Source organism: Alligator sinensis, unplaced genomic scaffold (genome assembly GCF_000455745.1).
Source record: "Alligator sinensis unplaced genomic scaffold, ASM45574v1 scaffold633_1, whole genome shotgun sequence".
Classification (NCBI taxonomy): Eukaryota; Metazoa; Chordata; order Crocodylia; family Alligatoridae; genus Alligator; species Alligator sinensis.
The window spans coordinates 724,518-735,471 of NW_005842280.1; the positions used below are offsets into that span (position 1 = coordinate 724,518).

Sequence of the window (10,954 nt, forward strand, 5' to 3'; positions counted from 1 at the left end):
ACTGTAGCACAGGGAGAGCCTCCCACTGGTGAGACCACAGTTCTGTGGGCCAGATCCAGAGGCTGACCCCTGCCTTACACATGTTAAGTGGAAATGGTGCCACTGCAGCATGCACAATTGCAATCCCTCATATTCCAGTTGTAGTGATACAATTCTGTAATGCAGACAAAGTCTAGAGGGGAAATGCTCCTTTTTTCCATTTGAAAGCATGTGTGAAGTTCTTCAACAGACAAAAATGGAACTGAATTCCTATAAATGCTGCATACAGCCCTGTGGGAGTGATTGTAAACGTCTTTCACTTACTACTTACATTTTTCCACTTCTGTCTCCAAAAAATAGATTAATAACAATCACTTTAATAATAGGGTCTGCAGAGAAATCCCCAGTGCCACACTGACATACTTCCCTTGATGACAGCAAGAAGTAAGAATAAATTAAGAAAATGGCACCAAAAAATCTCTTTGAACAAAACCTCTGGCCATTTGTGAAAACTGTAACTGCTTTTGATTACTTCTTTTAGATGAGGAGACAAGAAGCCTGCTGTCTGAAGACTAATTTTCGCATTTTAATCCTGGGCATGGTTCGCATTTTCTTTTGGTGGTGGCTGGCAGAGCTGATGATTCATCTTATGTATATGCATGCCTTCTACAGTAGTTCTCCACATCTGGAAGCTATGTCTGACTGGACCTTAGGTCAGTATGAAAACAAAGACAAAACTTACATTAAATACGTTTGGTAACAATTTATTATTATTGTACCTACTCAGTGACTAAATAATGTTTTTAGACATATAAGGCACATAAAAAGACAAGGGGCTCCCAGAAGAATCTCACAATTCTAATTGTTCTGTTTGTTCACAGGTTTAACTATTTGGATATTTTCAAATGTCAGTGTAATGATGACATTAAAAAAATTAAGAAGATTGAAAAATATATATGCAAATTCCTGAAATTTCCCCTTCTTTTCTATATTCCCTCCCTTTACTTTTTGATAGTTTCTACTTACAATCTAAGAAAAATATAAAAAACAGTAGAGGAAGGGATTCAACATGAAAACCTGATAGCTCAATGGTAATGATCTGCTTTTATCCTTCTAGTTCTGTGGGTTTTGCTATCATAGTATTAATAAATACTTTCTGGGCTTTGAAATAGTTTTCCCCCATACCTTTTTAGTGTCTTGTTATTTCTCATGGATATTTGGTCATTTGATTCTAGATGGTTATATAGGTTGATGATGTGAACAGCATAAAAATGGATATAGTCCTGTATCAGTGTGCAGCCTCCAGGGTGCAGGATGTGCTTGAATTTGCTCTGCCCACTTGACAGCTTCTCTGCTCAAGGTGCTGAAAATGCTAGTTATGCCTCTGATGTAAGAGACTGTAGCCAGTTGAATTTAGGGATGCTATTCTTACAAGAATCATTATATGATTCATAGAATCACAGAAGCATGGAAAATTAGGGTTGGAAGACACCTCAGGAGATCACTAGTTCAAACACCTGCTCAAAGCAGGACCATCCCCAACTAGATCATTCCAGCCAGGGCTTTGTTGAGCTGGGCCTTAAAAACCTCCAAGGATGGAGATTCCACCACCTCTCTAGGTAGCCTGTTCCAGTGCTTCACCACCCTCCTAGTGAAAAAGTTTTTCCTAATATCCAACCTAATCTTCCCTTGCTGCAACTTGAGACCATTGCTCCTTGTTCTGCCATCTGCCACCAGTGAAAACAGTCCAGCTCCATCTCATTTGGAACCCCCCTTCAGGTAGTTAAAAGCTGCTGTCAAATCCCCCCTCAGTCTTCTCTTCTGCAAACTAAATAAGCCCAGTTCTCTCAGCCTCTCCTCAGAAGTCATGTGCCCCAGGCCCCTAACCATTTTCTTTGCCCTCCACTGGACTCTCTCCAATCTGTCTACATCCTTTCGGTAATAGAGGCCCCAAAACTGGACACTACTCCAGATGTGACTTCACCAATGCGGAATAGAGGGGAATAATTACTTCCCTTATTCTGCTGGCAACACTCCTACTAATGCAGCCCAGTATGCTGTTAACCTTCTTTGCAACAAGGGCACACTGCTGACTCGTATCCAGCTTATTGTCCACTGTAACCCCCATTTTTTTTTCCTGCAGAGCTGCTGCTTAGCCATTTGGCCCCAAGCCTTTAGCGTTGCCTAGGGTTTTTTCCATCCTAAGTGCAAGACTTTGCATTTTTCCTTGTTGAACCTCATGAGATTTCTTTTGGCCCAATCCTCCAATTTGTCTAGGTCACTCTGAATCCTAGCCCTACCTGACAGCATATCTACTACACCCCCTAGCTCCGTGTCATCTGTGAACTTGCTGAGGGTGCACTCCATCCCATCTTCCAGATCGTTAATGAAGACATTGAACAAAACCAGCCCCAGGACTGACTCCTGGGGCACTCCACTTGATTCCTGAATGTGTGGTTCTGAAAAACCATTGTGTGGCTCTGAAAAAGTAAACTTTTTGCTTGCTGAATGAGGGATGACACTCACCACTTCCATGAGTAAAAAGGAACTACTTAAAAAACGCATGAGCTAAGTTGTCTGCCCAGCAGAAGGCTAAATACCTTTCATTATACACTGTCCCTTGTCTTATTTTTGAGTTTATGTGGTTAACAAACATTATGTCCAGAAGAGGGCAGAGATGTATGAATTAATACATCTACTTCATCATGCCCACCAGAAACCAAGCTAGAGCTTCACCTCCATGCTTTGTTCATCCACAGGCTTTCATGATTTGTAAAGTAGATTCTTAATTAGGATCTCCTGTTCTATAAAACATTCTTCAGTCAGTTAAATCAGCTAGCTGCTGATATTTTATGAATTTGTATGATAAAAACCTTGAAATGTAATGGAACAGGTTAAATGCTGACCATATAATAAGTGCAAGACTCCAGAATTAAGGATAAAATATTCAAGAATGAATTCTGTTTATAGATTTTCCTCCTTTGATGGTAAATAAAAAAATTACTATCCATGAAGCAGCCCAGTAAAATAGGTTGCTGACATATTCATTTAGTGCAATCAATGTCACATCCCAATAACTAAACCTCATTTTGAGCTGGTGATTAGAAAATGCTTAAAATGCAAGGGTAGATGATGAAAGTCTGTTGCCAAAGAAGTCCGGACTATAAAACTGATTTGAATATGATTGTCAGCTTTTAAACAGCCATGCCATGGAGAGCCTACGTTTATGGTAAGAGAGGGGATAGTATGCTCTCATGAAGGGATTGCAAGTGACTGTGTAGTTAACAAAGGTAAGTCCAGCAGTTAAATAATTCAGTTCAATGAGTTTACGTTGCAGTGCGTCCAGGGAAAAATGTCCCTAATTTTTTAAGGGTTTAGGTTGTAGCCATGTTGGTCTAAGGACATAGGCAGACAAGGTTCCTTGGGTGAATTTGATATATTTTATTAGACCAACCCGAATAGTTATTAAGCAAGCTTTCGGGTTCAAAAACCTTTCGTCAGGCTAAGGAGGTTTCAGCAGTTAGTGTGTGCTCTTCCTGGATGGAACGAAAAGTAAAAAAGCCAGGGGCTGGGCTGGGCAGTCAGTTGCCAGGCAGATTGTAATGTATCAAAAATCCAATGTCTATGTTTAGTCCATGATCTCTAGTATCCAGGAGGTTGATGAAATGGAGCTCATAGGCTCGTCTCTGGGAAGTGACTGAGAGATCATCACCAGAAGCAAACTTCCTCAAGCGCAGAACACACCAAAAAGATCCAGACCGTGCCAGGACAAGAAATGCAAAACCTGCCCACACATTTCCACCACCCCCACTATTACTACACCCCACAACAGAGCCATCAGCATCCCAGGATCTTACAGCTGCACCTCCAGAAATGTGATATACCTCATCCAATGCACCAAATGCCCTGATGGAAGATATGTAGGAGAGACCAAACAACAACTGCGCACCAGAATGAACGCACACCGGAAATCTATCAAAGACAGAAATACCCAGTTACTGGTGGGGGCACATTTCTCACAGGAGGGCCACTCTCTCTCCAGTCTCTCAGTCCTGATCTTTAAGGGAAACTTACACAACCCTTCCCAGAGACGAGCCGATGAGCTCCATTTCATCAATCTCCTGGATACTAGAGATCATGGACTAACATAGACATTGGATTTTTGATACACTACAATCTGCCTGGCAACTGACTCCCCAGCCCAGCCCAGCCCAGCCCCTGGCTTCTTTACTTTTCATTCCATCCAGGAAGAGCACACACCAACTGCTGAAACCTCCTTAGCCTGACGAAGGGTTTTTGAACCCGAAAGCTTGCTTAATAACTATTCTCCAACCATTTGGGTTGGTCTAATAAAAGATATCAAATTCACCCAAGGAACCTTGTCTGCCTAATTTTTTAATGGTTTTATTCGGTTTTGTTCTGATAGTCTGATCTTGGTGGTGTTATTATTGTTACCACTATTAATAAGAATAATACAGGTCTTCTTAATGTGAAGTCAGACTATGACACATTAATAATAGGTTCCATTTTGAGCTTGAAATATGTGACAGTGGCCTTTTTTAGCCTATAAACTTTATTGAGAAGATCTGTTTTCCTCTGATTCTTTTCTAGGTTTTTATAGCTTTACATACCTTTGTACTGTTTCTTTCAGGGAACCCAGTGTACTTTTATTATTTCGCATTTTATAATAACGAAAGTATTTATATCACAGGCTATGGACAGGTGTTCAATTCCAGCACTGTAAATTTTAGGGAAATTTGTAGAGCTAATAAATGTAGCGAGAATGGGGGATATACAGGCATTCTAGCCCCCTGGCTGGAGAACAATTAAGTTACTCACCAAGGAGCAATAGGGGGCTGCTCCTTTGCTCCCCCTGCCCCATGGCAGGCAGACTGTACATCTGTTTTCCTCTGATCCTTCTTTGGGTTTTAAAGCTTTACTCACCTTTGTATGGAACCAAATGTTTGTTTTTTTTGCTACTGGTATAATTAATAATAACATAGCAGCAATAATAAGAATAAGAATACAGGTCTTGATAGTCAGGTCAGGCTGTAACAATTATAAGTTCAGTTTCAAGCTCAAAATCTGTAACGTGGGCATCGGCTAGAGGTAGCTTCAGGGCAGAGGCAGCCTCCCACTGCCTGGGAGGTGGGGCTGCCCCTGCCTTCCTACTGTGCCAACAGCTACCCACAAAGGTCAGAGGGCATGGGGCATGCTTTTTGCCGCCCCCTCCCCCTCCCTGCGGATGAACCAGTTGTTCCTTAGGGGCTATGGCAGTGGTAAAGAGCTGCCTTATCTCCTGTGAGAAGAGCAGTCTGTTCTGGGGATTCTTGCAGGGCAGGGGGTAGAACTGGTTGCTGTCCATGCCCTGAGGGGCCCAATGCTGCTCTGTTCACCCCCACCACCCCTGGCAGTCACCCTTGTATCACCCTCTGAGCAGTCCTGGTGTGCCCAGTGCCATTCAAAGAATAGTGAAAAGCTGTGCTGCTGTTGGAACCTTATACCAGGGAGCACTAGTATTGGTCAAGCAGTGGTGGGAGCTGCACTGCTATTCAAAGGGCAGGAGCCAGCACTAGGGCTTGAAGAATCTTGGTACTGTCAAAGGCAACAGGGTCCCTGCAGAGGTCCCTGACAGTTTACGGCAGGGCAAGTCAGTCCCTTTAAAGGAGGGAAGGAAAAGCAGAGGACTATGGGATAGTGGGGGTCTGAGAGACCCTGAGAAAAGTGTTCAGGTGTTATAGTAGTTGCTAGAAAAATTCTGTCTCTAGAGAAGTTGTTGTTTAGAAAAACTGACATCTTGTAGGGAAGAGCTTCTCAAAACCCCTTTAACACCTGTATGCTAGCCTTTCTTGCTGGGAAAAAGCTGTTTTTCCTGGCCCAAATGTTATGTCTTTACATGGCCAGAGATAAACTGAGTCATGAGACTAGGGAAATAGATGGTTGCTGATTCTAGAGCAGGGGTGGGCAACCCATGGTCTGTGGGTTGGATCTGGCCCATGGAGTCATTCTAGCTGGCCTGTGAGTAGGGGTTTTTGGGACAGTGGGTGACTGGCAGGGGCCCACATCTTTGCCAGGCAGTGGGGAGAAGCAGTGACAGTGGGACTTAATATGGGGAGCAGTGACTGCGGCTCCAGCAGCAACAGTGTAAGGCCAGGTTGGAAGCCATTCAAGCTTGGAGCTAACCTCTGTTAAATCCTGTTAAAGTGGCCCCCGATGCAAAAATATTGCTGACTCCTGTTCTGGAGTATTAATGACAAAAAATGTATTAGGCTGTTTGCATCACAATCTTCCTTTTATGTTTCCTATTTTGGAACTTTATATCCTGTAATCCCTGGACAAATTGAAAGTTGTAGGTTTCACCTTGCTTGAATCAGCTGTTGGATAGCTGCTTTCCTTAGTGTCTAAACTTTAATATGAAATGTATGAAGGTGTATTATAATCAATTCTAGTTAGGTTGTTTAATGGAAAAAATGTATAAATTGGGATGATACCAAATTGCTCTTACAGGGTTTGTTGGAAGCTTTGGAGCAATGAAACATGTGGCCGAATACAGCACAAGTTAAAGTTTTGAGTAAATAGTAATCTATCAACACAGGTGTTATCCCCTGTGTAGCAGGAGCCAGACTAAGTGAGTTTCCATAAGTAATAATAGTTAGAAGGATATGTGATTATTTTAGACAACTGCATGCGTAAGATGTATTCTGAAGCCCAAAATTAAAGACCTGAATGTTCTCATACAGTGAAAAAGTGTGATCACTCTGACTAGTGTTAATCTTTTCTTGAACTGGGTTTTTGCTTTTCTAGCAGGTCCTAATGTACAGCTGATCCAGAGATTCACTTAGGGAATGTTGTCAAATAGTCAGATTCCTTCTTTGTCACTGTCCAAGTTATAAAGTAAACTCTGGCTGCCTTATGGAAACAGAACTCCTTTCTAGTATTTAAGCACCTCACTTTCTTCAGATTCACTTGATGGTGCATAGGCCTTGTTGTTTCTCTCATCTTCCATACTGATCACTGTCAAAGCCAATAGTGATCTGATCTGCTTGGCAACAAAAGGAGCTCTTACCTATACTAACCTAGCCTGTGGATAATATTTCATAACCCTCATTCCAATAACATTTAAATGTTTCAAACTCTCCTGTAGTGCTTGAACTTCATTTCTTGCTGTAAATACCCTGCATTTTCCAGTCATTTTCCTTAGCGAGGTACTGGCAAAGTAGTGAACTTGTGCTTCAATTGCCCATCTTTTCCAATATGTACTGCCTTAAATTAAATCATAGTTAATAAAAAGGAGACTAAACTAAATTAATATGCAAGAACAGAACTTGGAGGACTATGATGAAATTAGAAGAGATAATATTTACAGAAATTAAACCAAATATGACAGGGCAAGCTTGAGGCCGGATCCCAAAGTGGCCCACCCACCTGCCTAGGGCAGTCTTCCCTGACTCAGCTGCCATGACTTGATTGTTAACTTGATTTATTAAGTGGGAGGCTGCCCATTCCTTGCCCTGATGTTAGGGGGTGCTATCCATGGCTCCCAGCTATGATTGCTCCCCAGTCTGAGACTGGAGCAAACTCAGTCCATAGTTGGGCTCCATTCATTCTCACATTCACTCCAACCCCCACTCTCATGGGAGGCCTCTGGTATACTGCCCATTACTGGGCCACACTCCATTGCTCTTGCTCCTCTTGAGTGGCCATTAGGCTTCACTACTTGCATGCTGGCCCTACCACGCAATCTTTCGGTTCCTGCGAGTTCCCCTACTCTACGTGGTCTAGCCTTGTGTGAAATCCTGGGCTGATTCTGTCCCAAGCCCCTCACCGGGCAACTGCTCTCACGCTCACACTTCGGGGGTTGGCCCATGGACTGTCCTTCAAGCTGCTTTTGCCGCCCTACTCAGTACGCCGCTGGTGCCATCCTTTAAACCACTCTCGCAGCCCTTCTCTGCACCCCAACACTCAGTCCTTCAGGCACCCCTTTATTGCTCCCTACTCTGAGCAGACCTTCACACTATGCTCCACAAGCTACCTGCTCTGGGGCCTCCAGGATCTCACATCCCTGCTGGGCTCAGGTTTCTCATTACTAATGCACCTGGCTCCCTTTGCTCCTTCTGCTTGCATCATTACCCACCAGATGGTGGGGGCCAGGGTTATGGCACCCCTACCTGCCTTCCACTGAGAGGTTCATGGTCCTGGCACTTCTTGGGGGCTTGCCCCCACAGTGAGCCCCACCAGGCCTCCCTAGCTTGGCAGGGTGCAGTTTTAAGTCATTCCCAGGATCAGGAGCCTCCAAGCCATCCCCCTAGCTCCTGCCCTTACCTCCAGGATGTTCCATGCCAGGAGGGAGCTGGATGGTGCTTCCCTCAGCTACAAGCTGCCCACTGTTGGCCCTGCCTGGCTGGCCTATGTTTGAAAATGGCCACCCTCATCAGGCACCTGCTGGCTGGCTGCCTGCCTCAGCCCTTAAAGTGGCAAGCACCCGAAGGTGCGCTGCCATTACAAATAACAGAAAAAAACTTTAAAAATACTAGAATCAGGAGCTGAGAAGAGAATTTGTAAGCAGATGTAGCAAAAATAGTAGGGAGGGTCAGAAATCAGTTAGTAGAATGTTAAGAAGTATAAAAAAATATTCACAAGAAGAGAGTGTGTGAAAATAGTGGGTGTGGGTCTTTTAGGGAAGGGAGGAAAAAAGAGCTCTCGCCATGATGAAGTTTTACAGAATACTGAATGGTTTAGAGATGGTAGATCAGGCACTTCCATTCACCATTTCTTACAGTCCAAGAACAAGGCGGCACTGCAAATGAAAGGCAATGCATTTAGAATTTAGTTCCCCTTAGAATTTTCATGTCCTGTGAACTCATGGCAACTTTATATCAAAGAGGTTTTAAAATATGTTTGGACATCCAACTCAAAGCATCTAGATTATACAGCAGTGAGAATTTTAAAGAAACACTAAAAATTTGGAAGTGCTTAATCCCTCATGCTTTGAGACATAAACCAAACCTTAATTAATGGGAGTTAGAAAGAGATTATTCCAGAATCACCTACACCTGGGTTTCTTACATATCTGTTTGAAGTATTTTGTACCTGTCACTGTTAAGAACAGAATATGGAACTAAGTAGAGCACTAGTTTAATCTGGTGTGGTCAGTCCTATTTTTCCTGAGCACCTGGTTGCTCTCTCTTTCATAGAATTGTTCAGCTATGTGGAGCTGCCTGCTGCAAAATAATAATAAATTCAGCAAAAAGTATGTCAGTGTACTATTTATCAGTGAAATTGAACCTTTCTATGAGACAAACAAAATGCAACACAGAAAATATCTTGAATTGATATTTTGATTTAAATAGGAATGGTGAGATATATTTAGCTTTGAAATCTTAAATTTCTGGTGCTTGCAACTTTTGAAATTCTGGTTAATTACAGTGATGATTATAACCCTGGAAACTATGCACAGATGATTAAAGAAGACAATAATCTATCTGTTGATTTTGACAGCAGCCTTTTTCTGGCTGTTTTTCTATGCTACTCTTCCACCTACACTTCCTAATTTACGGCTGGCAGCCACAGTCCCTGAGCAGAAATGCAGATGATTGTACCTGTGAGCAGAAAAACAGCTAGTATTCTGCCTTATGGATCAATGAGCTACAGAAGTATATGGTCAGGAGACTTCTCTGAGAACGAGCAAATTACATCCATGTGCATCAAACTTTTAACAAGTTGGAAAGCTAAGTGGGGTTTTGCATGAAGGACTCTAGATTTTGTGCTTTTAAAGGAAGAATGATTGAATCACTGACTGGAAGCTGTTCTAATTAGGCAGCAGAATTTTGGGCATTATTTCTAGGGGACTCTTTTTTGTTATGCTAGGGAAACAGACATTTATTCTTTAGGCTTGTCATTCAGATTCAAATATGTGGCTGTTCTTTCCTTTTTGTTTAAAAAAAATTATTTACATCTTATTTTTCTATCTGGATATAAATATAATACTTATATTTTAAGCTGACCAAGGGATCCATGTGCTCTTGCTGTTAATCAAAAGTACAGTACAAAAATCTTTATAGAATACAACTGAACAGTACTTTTTCATTCCTGCCCTTGTATCAGAATCTCACATTCTTCATGTTCCTCCTCATATTTAATCCTGCAGCCTGACCCAGTACCTAAAACTGACATATTTTATATCTTGTCTGGAAAGCCAGTTATATTGGGTTAAAGCTTGGAGCAATTTTGCAGCATTTGAATAATTCTTAGTTTGTTCACATGCAACAATTAGAATGTACCAGCTGCTGCCCTTTTGAAATGTTCCACTTTTGAAAGGGCTCCAAGCATTTGTGTGTCCACACCCAGAGAGTGGGAGAGAGTGGGAGAGAATGGAATAAATAATATAAAGGGATGAATGTTTTTATGTAAACAAATACATTAATTTAACTCTATAGGGTGGCAAAATACACATGGGGGGGAGGATAGAGGGGTGACATATCATCTTGACTAGAGACAGGTGAAAGAGCTAGTCCTAGTTGTTCTTGAAGAGGGAGAATTTTAAAAATTAGGTGAGGAATTTATGCTTGTTTTTATGGTAGAAATAATAGAAGAGACCAGAAGGTGGTAGTAAGCACCATGTATTTTCCCGTGGTACATGCCACAGAGCAGGCTTCATGGGTTAGAATATTTTAATTGGTATAGATGTAGAATTAAGGGTGCTATAGGATCATTCCAGTTGCTACTTAAAATTTGCTAAACTGCAGAGGTGCGCCAATACATTGGTCCATCTTGTATCAGCACCAGTAAAAGGAAAATTGACATTATTGGCAATCAGCTTTTCTTGGCTGATGTGGCCCATAACGTTGCCAATAAATGCTGCATGCATGCGTGGAGCTGTAGCATGCATACAATCAGGAGCTCAGTCTGGCAGCTTGGAGAGCAGCATTCGGCTGGTAAATCTGTGGTGGGGAGGGGTGGGGGACAGAGGGGGCAG

At 42.3% G+C, this 10,954-nt stretch overlaps 1 protein-coding gene across 1 annotated transcript in view; it reads left to right on the plus strand.

The window, feature by feature from the left end:
• Positions 1-10,954, plus strand: part of HHAT (hedgehog acyltransferase) — a 270,033-nt gene that overhangs the window by 63,857 nt on the left and 195,222 nt on the right. Inside the window, exon 8 of the mRNA XM_025209294.1 lies at positions 521-692. Coding sequence (XP_025065079.1) covers positions 521-692 — 172 coding nt within the window. The remainder of the gene's footprint in view (positions 1-520; positions 693-10,954) is intronic.